Source organism: Camelus dromedarius, chromosome 18 (genome assembly GCF_036321535.1).
Source record: "Camelus dromedarius isolate mCamDro1 chromosome 18, mCamDro1.pat, whole genome shotgun sequence".
Lineage (NCBI taxonomy): Eukaryota > Metazoa > Chordata > Mammalia > Artiodactyla > Camelidae > Camelus > Camelus dromedarius.
The window spans coordinates 25,000,296-25,015,149 of record NC_087453.1 but is presented as its reverse complement, the minus strand read 5'-3'; the positions used below and the strand labels follow the sequence as shown (position 1 = coordinate 25,015,149).

Here is a 14,854-nt window from a genome sequence, read left to right as displayed (position 1 = left end):
GCATTATTTACAATAGCCAAGATATGGGAGCAACCTAAGTGTCCATCAAGAGAAGAGCAGGTAAAGAAGATGTGGTTTATATTTATAATGGAAGACTACTCAATCATAAAGAAGAGAATGGAAATCTGTCATTGGCAACAATGTGGATGGACCTAGAGAGTATTACATTTAGTGAAACATAATACTGATGACAGAGAAAGACAAATACTCTGTTACCACTTATATGTGGAGTCTAAAAAATAAAACAGATGAATAAATGTAACAAAACAGAAACAGACTCAGATATAGAGAACAAACTAGTGGTTACCAGTGGGGAGAGGGAGGAGGGAGGGGCAAGACAGGGGTAGGGGATTAAGAGATACAAACTACTATATAACAAGGATATATTGGATAACATGGGGAAATAGAACCATTATTTTGTAATAACTTTAAATGGCATATAATGTATAAACATATTGAATCACTATGTTGAAACTAATATAATATTGTATGTCAAGTACTCATCAATAAAAAAATGAAAAAATCAGTTATAATTCTATACACTGGAAACAATTAGAAGATAAAGGTTTTTAAAATTACCATTTATGAGAGTATCTAACAATAATCACACACCCACATACCTAGTAATAAATCTAACAGAAGATGTTGGAGGCCTTTCTGGGGAAATATTTAACCATGAGTATCAATAATCTCTTACCTAGTACCTCTCAACTCATCATCTTCATTCTATTCTCAAATTTTCTGATTTTCCAAACGCAGGGCCCAGAGAGTGTGCAGACATGACCAGGATCGTGACCATAGAAGATCCCAGCAGCTCGTCCAGCCCCCACCACCGACACACACACATGCACGCACACAGCCAGGGTGCTCCCTGCCCCCCACACCCTTGTGACCCGCTGCCCCAGTGACGCCTCACCTCGTTGTATAAATCACTGAATTCCTCAACCACGTCCTTGGGGACCCTGCAGCCACGGTTGGTGAGGTAGCAGGCCACGCCATTCTTGGAGTAGAGGCTGATGCGGCCCACACTGCGCTCCCCATCAGTTGTCTCTTCCAGGAGGCCATTGGCTTCTGCTAGATGGTAGATGGGGTTCCCGTGGGAGCCATGGATCCACGTGGCTCCTAGCTCAAAGGTGGCGTGTCCTGATGGCGACAACAGGCTCTTAGAGGGACAAAGACTTCTTCAGAGAGGGCCAGAACACTGCCGCATGTGCCCTCCTCTAAGAGGATCCTTCCACCCCCAAGAACAGGGCAGAAAGTGGATTAGGTCCCCCTCTGGCAACAAACACTCCCAACGGAAACCATGTGTGGCACAAAATGGGCTCCACTTCATAGCTGAGGTAACGTCCACCCTTAATGACTCTATGATCTGACCCCAAGTCACCTCACTAGAATTAGAAGGCTCTCCTTCTAAGATAACACCAGACAACAGATCCTCCTTCCTCACTGGTGCCTCCCCCTTGTGAGAAATTCTATGGGCACCAGAGGGTGCAATGGTCCCAGTGAGGGGAGCAAGGGTGCCTGAAATCCCCAGTGAGGAGGCCCAGAAGCAGGCCCTGCCTTCCAGACCCTGGGTCCCCATCTGGCCTTCCTCCAGTTCCTCAAAATCCAGTGGCCTAAGCGTCTACGCCCCCCTCACAGACGGAAGATGGTCACCTCCCAACTCAGTCTGGGGCAGAGGAAAGAGGGCAAACATTCCGGTTTGGAAGAATACTCCCCAAGGGAGTCTAAACCAGACTTCTGGAGAAAACCAAGCTTTCTTGTTCTCTGGCACAGGTGGCAGAGCCCTAAGAGTGACCAGGGCAGAGGGCAACTCCCGAGCCCAAGCTGGGACAGGGCTGGTGGCTGGTTCTACCCTCCCGTCTGTAGCCGAGGTACCCGATGCTCTGAGGCAAGCTGCCACTGGCCTGGACCTATTTCCTCTTCGGGGCCTCAGTTTCCTTTTCTTGTGCTGCAGGGATTGTGATGCATTTGTCTCCTTCCCAGCCGGGCTCCCAGGTAAGTTGGAAAAATGAAAGGGGAACAGAAAGGAACATTTTTTTGGTGTTTTGTTTTTGGAGGCCTGATTCAAGACATCATGTGTGGTACCTTTTTTGCCAAGATGGTCACAGTAATTCCTTCTATCCTGACACACATGGCCCTTTGCAACACGACTTTGCCAGTCCTCCCATCAAGAGCTGGAGTCTGTTTCCCCACCCCTTGAATCAGGGCTGGACTTGTGACTTGCTCTGATTAGTAGAACACAGTAAAAGCGACATTTGTGGCTTCAGAGCCTAGGACTCAAAAAATCTTGTGGCTTCCACTCTCACCCTCTTAGAATGTGACCACCATGAAAAGAAACCCAGATTTCTGGAGCCACAGAATATAAGCAAATAAAATGGTGCTGTTTTAAGCCACTACATTTTAGGGCGGTTTGTTATGCAGCAATAGCCATCTAACGCACCATAACAGACAACAATCACCCCTCACCCCTGGAACTGGGCATTCCTCTTTTTTGTGCTTTCTCTTTCCTGGGCTGTTTCTAATTAAACCATCAGTTACTAAAAAAAAAAAAGCATTGTAAGCAACTATGTACCAAATACAGAGCAAGAGAAAACACAATCAACCTCAAGCCACAACAGAATTTCCTGGTGTCTCTGGAATCACAGGCAAGAATGTGTAGTAAGTCCCTTTGTCTGGAGAAAGTGGGCAGACCAGAGGGCACAAAAAACTGGAAACCCAGTGACCTTCTTCCCTGGGCGGGGTTCCTGGAGGGGCAGTGGGGACATCTGTTAGTAATTCATTTTTACAGCCTCAGGCTTGGGGCTCCCCAAGGTGTATTGCTTAGTTTGAGCTCCCAATAGGAGCAAAAGGGGGCCTGCAGCTTGGATTCTCCCCAGGGCATACCAGGGAGCTCCAAGTCACAGTCACTGGGCAGTGATGTCCAGGCATGGGGTATCCTTCCTGGCTCCAGACACTAGCATGAGCAGCAGTGAGGTGAGCAGCTCAAGGTCAACATCAAGGTCAGCACTCCACTCCTATTCCCCTACCTCTACCTACAGGTGGGGCAGCCCAGAGCAGGCCTCTGTCTGAGGATGTTTCCTGCCCTCTCCCACATGCCCCTCAAATCTGTCATCCTTGCTACATCCCTGCATCCAAAGAGTACCAGGCACCATCTTCATATCTACCGCACCGTGTCCTTGGACTTCTGGTCACCCCTCCAGCCCTTACCACCAGGAGTCACGGCCAGCACCTCACACTGCAGCAGGTGCACCTGCAGCCTGGGCTTTCAGCCTGCGTTGTCTGCACACACAGCACACGCACATGAGCCCTCACCTGGACTTGCTCTCCCATCTCCTGGCAGGGTCTGCCTCGATCCAACTCCACACATACATCATTTCATGTGTGCAACTGCCCCCTCCTTCTTCTCACTACCTACCCAACTCCCCCCTCACCTGAGGCCCACCAGAGCTCCCTCCCCTATGAGGAAGGCTTCCTGCCACATGCACGCCCTCAGCCTCCTGCAGCCCCATCCCTTCCACCTCATGGCCTTGAACCATCACTTTCCTGCACAGCACGCCTCAGCTGTCAACTGCCACTGAGACTGGGCCATTTGTCCTCCCATCTTCTGCTTTTATGTCAGACCCTGAATGTCTTATCAAGACTCAAGAACCACAAATGGAGCCATCCCATCTCTAAGGCTCCTGGCCAGCCAATCAGATGTTGAGCAAAGAGTTTCAGGGCTTCCCAGCTGGCTGGCCCCAGGTTTACGAGCGCCTTGGACTGCACCTTCATCCTCACTGCCAACACACACTCGTGTGTGTGCCAGGGGAAGAGGGATGCAACTTCACTTCCAGGAAATGCTCTCGGGAAAGACTTTTAATGTGATCAATGTTTCTGGAAGAAGAGAGAAGGTTCCCATGTCTCCTCCACCTCTGCGTGTTCTAAGTCTGAACAGCTACTTCTCAGAGCCAATTGCCCCATTCATCAAAAGCAGGCACACAGAATACACTTGGCCTTGCTGCCCATGGGGGAACAGACACAGACCCTAAATCCTCTGGAGGGTCCAGGCAGCCCACACACGCTAGACCACCATGAGCGGTTCCACTGGGCCATTTTCATGGTCTCATTGGTCAGATCCCCTGGCTGAGAAACCCTAGCTTCCAGCTGCAAGTCAGGCAATTCCCTACCCTCTAGGACCTCTGGCAAAATCTGCCCCCTGCCAAGGGAAGTCTTACCTGGCTGCTTTCTCCAGAGTCCTCATTATTCTGCAATCTGGACAGACTCTTCCCAGACAATCCTAAGACCTGTCGATCACTCATAAGGAGGCCCGAAGTCTTCTTCCACCTCCACTGCCCTGAATTCCTACTGTCCCAGGGCTAGCTCTCAGTCATGATACACTAATTCACACTCAAAAGTTAATGGCTAATAGAAACTTGCAGAATTCCTTCTTGAGAAATAGAAATCGGTCTACCCACTGCCAAGACAGTTTGGTTCTGGGTGTCTACACCCTTCTAAGCACTGTGAACCCTAGATCATGTTCCAGAAATGGTGGCCAGAGCTGCATCCTGCCCACCTGAGAAGGGTGCTGACATGGGCAAAGGAAGTTTCTGGAAAATGCCCAGGCAACATGCATGGTGGAACACTTACCCCAGGAAAGAAGCTAAAATAACAAGATTTTAGTCTGGGCCAGAGCACTAGGGGACAAGAGGTGACCTTAGGAAGTGACTAGGCTGAGGTGGACTGAGGCACTCACCAAGTTTCACGCTCTGTACACGGCCTCCAATGCGGCTGGAAGCCTCAAGCACAGTGACATCCGTAAAGCCCTGCTCCAGAAGTGCTTTGGCCGCAGCCAGGCCAGCCAAGCCAGCACCGATCACCACCACACGAGGCTGTCCCCTTCTCCGCAGGCCACGACTGAGAGGGTCATCCGCACTGTCGCCACTGGATTCACAACTTTGCATACCGTCCGCACTCACCTCCTAGGAACCTGCAGAGGGGATGGGGTCACAGCTCACCCACTCTGCCTTCATTCCCACCTGCCCCAAGAGATGCTCACAGGCTCTGCCCTCAAAGGGGGACCTTGAGCCCTCTCACTCCCTCCCCAAGGACCTGAACAAGAAAAGCTATTTCCAAAAGATGTGGGGAGGGAGGGAGAGAGCCAAAGGGAAGGAGATAGGAAGGGAGAATGCACTGTGAGCCCCCATCAGCAAACAGGAGAGCTGAGAGCCCACCTTGAGCCTCTGAAATCGATCAATCCCACCCCACACCTGACAAGGATGAGACTAAAGTCAACCAGGAAGGGAATGACCAAGAAGGCCAAAGTCAGGAGCAACAGACCCTGGTGCTGCTGATCCTAGCTCAGCCCAGCACAGCCCTACCCAGCTGCTGTGGTCCAGCTCACATCAACCCCAGGATGCTCACAGGGACCCCAGGATGCTTGCATGGACCTCAGGATGCTGGAGCAAACCCCAGGATACTTGCACACACAGCACCAGACACTCTGTTCTCCCTCCCTTGCCTGGACCTTCCCTGGCACTCTCTCTTCTTCACCCCTTCTCTTCTCCTCTTGCTTTCTGTTAGTCTTTCAAAGCCTCAATGAGGTGGCAATTTGGTAGGCAGGATACAGTCCTGCCCTTCCCCCAGAAAGTGCCACAAGGCTGGTATCAGATGAACCTCTGCTATTCCGGGTAGGTCTCCAGTTTTTTTCTCAGGCCACTCAGCCCCTCAGTCACCGCAAAGCAGCAAAGAGCCCAGGAAACAGTGGACCATGAGGACCCGTGGCACTTGAGGCCAGACATCAAATTGACAGTTACGCTAAGCCAGCTTGCTCAGAGACGCCAGCCTAGGCAACTGATGGTTGGGAGGCTAAGGGGGTCTTTGAATCTGACCCCAGGGCTGGGAGAGGCTACCCTTCTATTCCCGAAGTGACCACGAGGGTTTGAAGGTGTCTGCGGGCCATCCCAAGGGGCCACTCAGCTCTGATCCTGACCCTGTTCATTCCCTGACTCAGCTGCCTTTGCTAAGTTTTCCCTGGCAGAAGCTGCATACTGTCCAGGTAGACATAACATCCACAGCATCCAAGGGAGTGAACGTGGGTGGAAGGTAGCTTCTGGGCAGTGGGCAGGGGGCATATAAAAACCTGTCACCCATACCTAAGAAAGCTAAGTATAACCCTTCCAGTGACAGCAATCCCACTCCCAAAAATACACCCGAGAGAAACAGTTTATTCCACCAAATAGATACACTAAAGAACGTGCATAGCGGCTTTATTCATAATAGCCAAAAACAAACAACCCAGAGGTCCATCAGCAGAAGAATGGATAAAAATACAGTGCTACGTGTAGCGTATTCATACAAGGGAATACTCTTCCGCAATAAACGGAATCAAACTAATGATATTCTCAACATTACATTGAGCAAAAGAAGCCAGAGACAAAGGAGCACCATACTGTGCGGCTCCATTTATGTGAAATTCATGAAAAGGTACCATGACTCTGTGATAACAGAAGAGAGATTGGGAGGAAGAGAATGAGTGAAAGAGGTCAAAAGGGAACTTTCTAGGGGTGGAAGGAATATGGATCTTTCCATGAATGGTAGTTACACAGTGTGCATAGTAGTACCCTTAGGATTTACACCACTCACTATATGTATGTGCCTAAGTACGCACAAACACCTCAGTAGCCATTCAGATACTCATTCCTGGCTCCCATAAAAAAATAAAATAAAATAAATGCAGCACACTAACTTCCTTATCCACACATCTCAAGGTCTGATCACTTAGGCTTCCATCCCACCCTGAACAGCGCTCTCTAAGAACTTCTGATCATAGATTTTAAAAGGGGTCTTTCTCCCCACCCACTCCACCTGCCAAAAAGCCCCCAAACTCCCTCCAAACTACCCCGCCCCCCCAACCCATAGGCCGACTCGACTCGGTACAGGACTGTTCCATAGAGGGCCGGAAGGTGGCGCCCGCTGCTCGGAGCCCCTCGGAGGCACTGTGTCCGGTTCAGAGGCAGGGGCTTCCCAAATAGCCCCGCTCCCTGCCCCGCTTCCAGGAGATCCTGTGTCCTGGCTTTCCCTCTTCCTCCTTCCTGTGTCCTTCTGTCCTTCTTCTGTTCCCCCCTCCCCCAATTCGCACCCCCGCCCCAGTGATGTTCTGTTCGGCCTCCTGGAGGCACGGAGCTCAGAGCTGGCTCGAGTCCTTTCCTCCCCTCCCCCTTACAATTCCTCCGCTCCCCCTCTGACTGCGTCCTCTCCCTCCCCCAGGTTCTCCTCGGGAGGACTAAAATTAGAGGTGAGGGTGTGGCTGCCTGCACCGGAGGCCAGAGGAGAGGAAGAGTCCGCCTAGCGGCACAGGCAGGGGCCGTGCTCCGCATCAGGTTTGTAAACACGCAGGGTGCTCAGAGCTGCTGCTGACGCCACCGCTGCTGGGCCTGATGGGCACCCGGCTATGCGACGACGTGGCGGACCGCCCGCCCCGCCCCCATGCCCCAGTGCGCCAAGGCTGGGGGGCTCTGCCCCTGCGCTGGTCTCTCGGTCTCCAGCCCTACCTCCAGCCCAAGGCCTGCCCCCAAAACAACCACTTTTATACAATAAAGGTTCTCAGACCTTACTGGTGGAACCCATTCTCGAAAAGCTCCTACGGGGATTAGGGTGTAACTGGGATGAAACTGGGGCTCCAGCTGCCCCTGAGGTCCCTAAGGACTCATCGCAGAGCCTCCCAGGCTCCCTGCAGCATCATCTCTGAATCCCTGGGGCTAGGATAAGCTGCAGCCTTGGAGCCCTGTAGAGGGAAGGGATCCTTGGGGCAGCAGTGCATTCCCAGGGCGGGTACCTGAACTCCAGGCCCTATATGGATGTCAAGAGATTTCCAGCATTCAAGAGCCTCATGTGGGAAACTCATTTGTAGTTCTGCAGCTAAATTATGGGCCGACTTTCTTTGGAATGTGCTTCAGGAATGGCTAGCAGGAAATGCAGGCAGGCAGTTTGCCTTTAAGATGAACATGAAAGGACCCCAAGTTCCCAACATGTCAGAGACATTCAACTCAAACAGACATGGTGGGAGCAGGTAAACAGGGATGGCCACGTAGGGCACCTGTTCCCCTGACCCTCACTGCTAATCCCATAGTTCCATCTCCCTACAGGCCTTGTCCCAAATGGGCCTGTGAGCCTCTGGGATCCTCCAAGAAGCCAAAGAAGCCACATGCACAGCCTACAGATAGCAGAAACGAGGAGACTGCCCATGGCCCCTGACAGTGGCCCATGGAGCCAGCATACCCTGGGGTCCAAACTGAAGAGGAGACAGAAAGCCATAGGCAGCAACACCTACTCTAGGCTGGAACCTCAGCTAAGTGCTGAACTGGACCTTTGGGCGCTATTACCTCTAGGGTAGAGGGGTGAGGGGAGAAAATTTGGTTTCTGTTGGTTTGTCATTTTTCTTTCGGAATTTTTTCTTTTCATTTTATGAGAAATGCCTTGATGAGGAAGAAGAATCACTTAATGCTCCTCAGTGCCTGCCTGTCCTCTTGCCTTCAGGAAATAAATAAATAAATAACATCCCCTCCTTGATCTGTATGCACAAGAGAAACAGAACACCCTGTACTTTTTCCGAGCAGATAAAGGAGAGAAGAAAAAAGTGCTGGCTCAGCCAGGCAGGGAGGGGGAGGGGGAGGAGGAGTTGGGAGCAAGAGGAGGAGGAGGGAGGCACTAGGCAGCAGCCACTTGCCTTCTGGCTCCTGCTTCCATGGCCAGTTGGGGGTGGGAGGCTGGGGCCCCCAGGTCTGCAGTCAGGCCAACCCTGGTAGCTTCAGGAAATCAGGCCCACCCTCATTCAAGATGCCCAGATGCCCAACGGCCTCCTTGCCCTTCCCCCACCCTCCTCCAACCCGACCCTCACCACCATTTCTCGGGCCTGCAGGCCACCACCTCCCCCTGCAGGCCAGAGCCAACACTGCCGAGACTGAATCTGCCCAAGAAGCCAAACTGGAAAGAAGGTAGCAGGGGAAGGAAAGAAGAAAAGAGGGAAGAAAGACACTGTCCCATGGCAGGGTCACCAAAGAAGGATGGATGAAGGCCAGGCGCTGGGCATCCAGCATGTGTCCACTGCCACTTCCCCACCCCCCTTCTCTCAACATCCTCACCGGTTTCATTTTGTCACCCTCGGAAGTTCACCCTCCAAGAAGAACCTCCTAATTGCCAGATAACTAGAGACATGGTTTAGTCCTGGCCTCCAACATCTGACTCCACTGAGCCCTTCTTGGAAATGCCCAGAACTAAACTGGGGGCATCGGGAGTCCCCTTATGCTTTCTCCATCACAGTTTAAACCACTGGAGAGCCAGAGCACGCCCAAGGCTCCATCCTCAGTGCAAGTCCTGCCCTTACCCATCAGGCCAAGGCTTGTCAAGCCCACAGCCCAGATCACTGCTGCCTCTACCCTCAATTACTCCAGGTACCCGCCTGCCTCCTACATGCTGGCCTCCCAGAGTCCCACCCCTTAAAGACAAGCATGGCCTCTCATTGACCCAGGATAAAATCTAGCAATTCATGAGCACCTACTATGTGCCAGGTATGAGGAAGGCCTCAGCATGTCAGCCTCTGACCCTCTGAACTCAGCTGACCTTTCTGGCTTCAGTTTCATTCACATGCCACACAAACCTCCACATACACTCCACCTCAGCCAAGTCTCTGGCATCCCCAGCCTAGCCCACCTGAAGGCCTGTAGGACACGTCCCTCCCCGATGTGGCAGAAAATCTGGCTCTGGGTTCCTATAACATATGCACACCCTGTGAAGGCCACTGTGCTTGTGCAGCAGTGGGCCTGCGTGGCTCTCTGTTTCCTAAATTACCAGCAAGCCCTGCTCTGTCAATGTTTCTTGAAGCTACAGACACCCTGGAAACGTGAGTTCCCTGCACTGGTTCTGCCCCGCAGCCACCACCGCTCAACCCCAGCCTGTTCCCAAAGCATGGGCATCTCGCCCCAGGAAGGGCTGCTGCCTGTTGTTCGAGTGAGGCCGCAGCCCCACAGTCACTGAGCAGGGCTGAGGTCGCAGGCTAGACTCCCAGCCCTGGAGGGTCAGTAGCCCAGTCTGGTGTGGGGCGTTCCTCCCTCCTCAGAGTCGGAGTCCACTTCAGCTCACCAGGCCATCAGCAGGTCACTTCCCTGCCCAACAGTGACCACTACAACAAAAATGATGCCAAGAGGGACCCGCCCAGAGAAGAGTCTGGCCCAGGCAGTTAGTCCACCTGGCTCACCCCACCCCACCCCTCAGGGTCCAGCCTTCAGCAGCTGAAACACTCCAAGATGGGCCCCCTCTTCCAATAAGCAGGCTTCTCTCCTCTTCTAAGCCACGCGTTGGCTCATGTGAGCCCTCTCCAGGGCTCTGGGGGCCACCTGCACCTTCCCCAGCCAAACTTGGGGCCCACAAGTCTCTCCTCCCTAGGGCAGCGGCCCATCCTGTTTCCCGGGAGGAATCCCTCTCTTCCGCAGGCTTCTAACAGGAGTTCGGGGGTGGGTGGGGAGGGCTGGGGTGCTGGCCCTGGGGAATCTCTCTGACTGCCGGGCAGTTCTGGGGAGGGATTTGGATTCTAGAGGGCCCCCCAGACAATGCAATTATTCTTCAAATGTAAAAGATGCCCAGAAATCCCAGACCAGCTGCTTTGCACAGTGGCCCAGACAAAGGGGCTCTGTGTCTGCCCGTGAGGCTCCTCCTACCCCTCAACCCCAGGGAGGGACAGAGCCTGAACCCCGCCCAGCCAGACCCTCCGCAGCCCTCCTCACCCAGGCCAGCTAGCCAGGAAGTGAAGACCAGGATTGCTGAGGCAGGCCTGGCCAGCCACGGGCGGGGGGACAGGGCAGGGGCAGCTTGGGGGCCCAGAAGGCTCAGGGTGAGGAGAGAATACTGGCCTGGGAGCCCAGAGACCAGGGTTCCGGCCCCAGGTCAGTCTCTCTCTTGGCTGGTGACCCCAGACCAGTGTCTTCCCTTCTCTGGGCCCCACCTGGCCAACACCTCTGAACTCACCCCAGGGACACCACATCTGTACCCCGCCTCCTGGACATACTTGTCTAAGCCCTGCGCCTGATGCTCAACTGCCTGCCTCCTTTAGTCTTTAAGCTTTCTCATCTGCAAAAATGGGGATAAGTATAGCTACCTGGTGGGACTGCTGGGAGAATTAAATGATAGCACAGGGAAAAGGTGTGGCCACCTTCCAGGGCCACCTCAAAGAGGGAGGGAAAGGGAGGACAATCGCCAGAGACTAGGACAGAGAAAGGAACCACTTCTCCTAGGGCCTGGAGCTCCATTCACCTGTAAAAGAAGCCATCTTCACCTGAGCTCAGACTCAGCCTTGGCCCCAACCCTAATATCAGATTGGACCTTGATCTTGACATCAATCAGACTATCCCACAGCCTATGTTTGACTGACCCCCAACCCTGACTCAGCCTGACCATCCTGCCCATCTTGCACTAGGGGGGTAGGGGAGGCATCAGAAACAGTAGCCGTCAGCCAACCCCAAGCTCAACAAAAGAGACGATGTGTGGGGGCCTTATTCTGCAGAGCCCCCCACCCTCACAGGCCACCATGGGGAAGGGGTTCCAGGGGCCCCATCTTCCTTCCTGGTACTTAGACTTTTCTCCAAGCACAATGTCTTTATTACTTATATCTCTTTCCTGCAACCAGATGCGTAAAGTCCCTAAAAGCACAATTTAAAAGGCTTTGTAAGCCTTTTCAGAAGAGAAGTGGGGAGCCTGAGTTGCATGGAGAGGGGCAGCCCAAGACTCAGTGTTTTGGGGGAGTCAGAGCCAAAGGCACGGTGCATACAGGCACTGGCAGGCAGGAGGGGAAGGCAGTCCTGGGGAGGTGAGCACTCCAGCTGGCTTGTTTCTCTTGATGCTCTGCAAGGTGGGACAGACCCAAGGGAATTGTCCCAGGACCCCAGCTTATAGCTGCCTGCAAAGACAGACATTGGAGACTACCTGAGGGGGTGGAGGAGGGAAAGAAAGCATGGAGAGAAGTCAGAGAAAGGGCAGGGTCTTTCCAATGGGCAGAAAGCTCAGTAGGCAGCCTTGATGACTGTGCAGCCGGAGAGAGAAACAGGGTGGAGACGGGCCAGGGCAGAGCCCAGGGCTGCTTTCCAGCCCCCATACTCACACTGAAAGGGCTTTACCCCAAACTCCACCCTAGGGATCTCACCCACCTTCAGCAAAAAGAATTGAGCAGATCACACTCTGACAATCGATCAGATCAGGTGCTGATCATCTAAACATCTATGAAACCTTTCAAAATCTGGGCCAGCACCACCAGCTTCCCTCTCTGATCTATGTACACCCCGTTTCCCATCACTGTCTGGGTCTGCACACAGAGGTCTTAACTGCAGGTCACCTCTCTACCAGGGCCCACATTCTTCCCCTTAGATCCCAGATCTTCCAGAGGCAGGCAAAGCCCACGCTGCCCCAGCCCAGAGAGAGTTCAGGGGTCTGACACCATGACTGCCACTCCTGGAGAACATGACACTGCCCAGGCAGCAGCCTGTGTCCCTACCCAGTGCTGCCTTGGGTGAGTCTATTAGCACTTGAGCTTCAGTTTCCCCATCTGTAAAATGGGAACAATCACCCCTATCCTGAATGAGGTAAGTCCTGACCCCAGACCCTATTAACCAGCTTCCTGCATCCCCAACAAAGTCCTAAAGGTACAGGTTTCACTGTGGCTCCCTTTAGTACCCCTTAGGATGAGACCGTATAGCCTGGTACACCTCCCTCTGAGAAGAATCTGACACCCCAACTCTGAACCCCCTCAAGGGAGTTATCAACCGCAGAAGTGTAAGAGACCACAGAGCTGGTTACCACGCCAGTGAGTACACTGGCACAAGAATGCCCTTGGTGACACCAAATCAGGCTGTGGGCAGGGAGGGCTAATGGGAGATGGTGTTCACAGACACTCACTACCCTGGGAAGGGCTGCATCTAGAGAGAGAAAACCAGCTTCAAGACCAAAATACCAGCCCTGTTCTGAGGCACCCAAGTCACCATGGCCCTTGGGGAACCCCATGAAAATACACCTTTCTTCTGATCTCTCTCTCTCTCTCTCTCTTTCACACACACACACACCCCCTTATGTTTCAATTGATGACTCAGCTTGGTAAATAGTCTGCTCCTTTGGGAATACCTTCTAGCACCATGGTTTTCAAAGAGGCCCTTGTTTTTGAATACCAGTGGTTGAGTCTCCACTAGTTTTTAGATGAGTGACCTGAGCCTCAGTTCCTCATCCTTAGAATGGGGATAAAGAGCCCCTGCCTCACAGGGTTGAGTGTGACATGCAAAATGCTTAGCCCAGAGCCAGGCATGTAGCAGCAATGGTTCTTACGCTAGTTGTACTACAGGCCCAAGTCTGCACGCTAGTAGGGTCATCAGAGAGAGAGCTGGGCCAGGACACCAGACATGAGTGGGGATGGGGAATCCAGCCAGTAGAGAGCTCACAGACCCTACTGCATGATGACTCTGGAGCAAGACCTGCAGGCCTCAGAGAAAACCACACCCCCCCTCAGTGACACTGCTACGGTCTGATGACAGGGAGGAATGGACGAGTCAGAGAAGGGCCACCCTACTTACTGGGGGTACTTGACCCTTCCAGGAAAGGTCTGTGAGGCCCCAAGTGCAGCCACAGGTCAGCAACCTCCAAGATGGCCCTCGCTGATCCTCGCCTCTCCTAGTTCTCACGCCTTAGTGTTCTCACGCTTTAGTATGCCCCCGCCAAAGCTGGCCTGTGTAACCAACAGGATATGGTAGAAGCATGGAGTGACTTCCAAAACTAGGTCATATTCACATTGTGGCTTCCACTTTGTTCTCTTAGTCAGCATACTAGAGGGGAGGCCACTCACCATGTTGTGAGGACACTCAAGCAAACCCATAGAGAGGCAAGGGACTGAGCCCTCCCATCAGCCAAACCATCTCGCCAAGCATGTGGCTGTGACTGACGCGCTCTGGAAGCAAATCCACCAGCCCCGGGCAAGCCTTCTGATGACTACAGCTCAGCTTCTTGACTGCAACCTCCCGAGAGACCTCCAGCCAGAAACAACTAAACCGCTTCCAAATTCCTCACCCACAAAAATGGAGGATAACTGTTCGTTGCCATTTTAAGCTACTAAGTTTTGGAGTAGTTTGTTACACAGCAATAGGTAACTAATACTGTCAGCAATTTTCTCTTCTCAGAGACCCCTTGGGGTAGAGACACCCGGGTAAACTTTTCTGAAATTCAGGGCTGGGGAAGAGTGAGCAGAGAGCCTGGACCAGCCCTACAGTTTACAAGGCCCAGGAGACAGGAACTCCCTCCCAGCCTGTGCATTAGACTTGCCTAGAGATTTTTTTTAAAAGACCAATACCAAGCCCTGAGACCGGGTCATCTAAATCACTCTTTAGGGTGGGGTTCGAGCATGGATTTTTTTTAAGGACCTCACATGATGCTAACGTATAGCCAAGGCTGAGAATCGCTGCTCTAGAGCAGACTGCAAATGCAGATTCCACGTCAGCCCAGAACATCGGGGGTCTGCCTGTGCAGGACCAGAGGAGGCAGAGAGAGCAGCAAGTCAGGCAGTACCCAAGGTCCACTCCCTACCACTCAGCTTAGGCTGAGGGTCTCCCTCCCCAGCGGCTGCTCAACTCCCAAAGCACTCGGCATTGAACATCTGAAATGTACCTCAGGCCAGAGAGGTCCAACCTCTCCACCCATGGGGACCATTCCCCTAGAGAGGACCCAGGGTACAGGGATGGGTAATCTTGGGGAAGACTGTTTCCTCATCTGCAAAATGAGTGTTGCCATCAAACCTGCTCTGTTCTCTAACAGGTCCTAGGCTCCCACTTAGAAGCTTTCAGAGACATCT

General features: G+C 52.8%; 1 protein-coding gene across 5 annotated transcripts in view; it reads right to left on the bottom strand.

The window, feature by feature from the left end:
- The window catches only part of SMOX (spermine oxidase), a 41,598-nt gene that overhangs the window by 13,522 nt on the left and 13,222 nt on the right, over positions 1 to 14,854 (bottom strand). For 4 of the 5 annotated variants that reach the window (XM_031434195.2, XM_031434194.2, XM_064475854.1 and 1 more), the window contains exons 2-3: positions 4,736 to 4,969; positions 917 to 1,143 (exon numbers count right to left, since the gene is read on the bottom strand). In XM_031434195.2, the coding sequence (XP_031290055.2) occupies positions 917 to 1,143; positions 4,736 to 4,943 (435 nt within the window). In that variant the 5' untranslated portion in view covers positions 4,944 to 4,969. Of the gene's footprint in view, positions 1 to 916; positions 1,144 to 1,878; positions 2,169 to 4,735; positions 4,970 to 14,854 lie in introns of those variants that run through there. The other variant, XM_031434197.2, reaches the window with a different exon arrangement.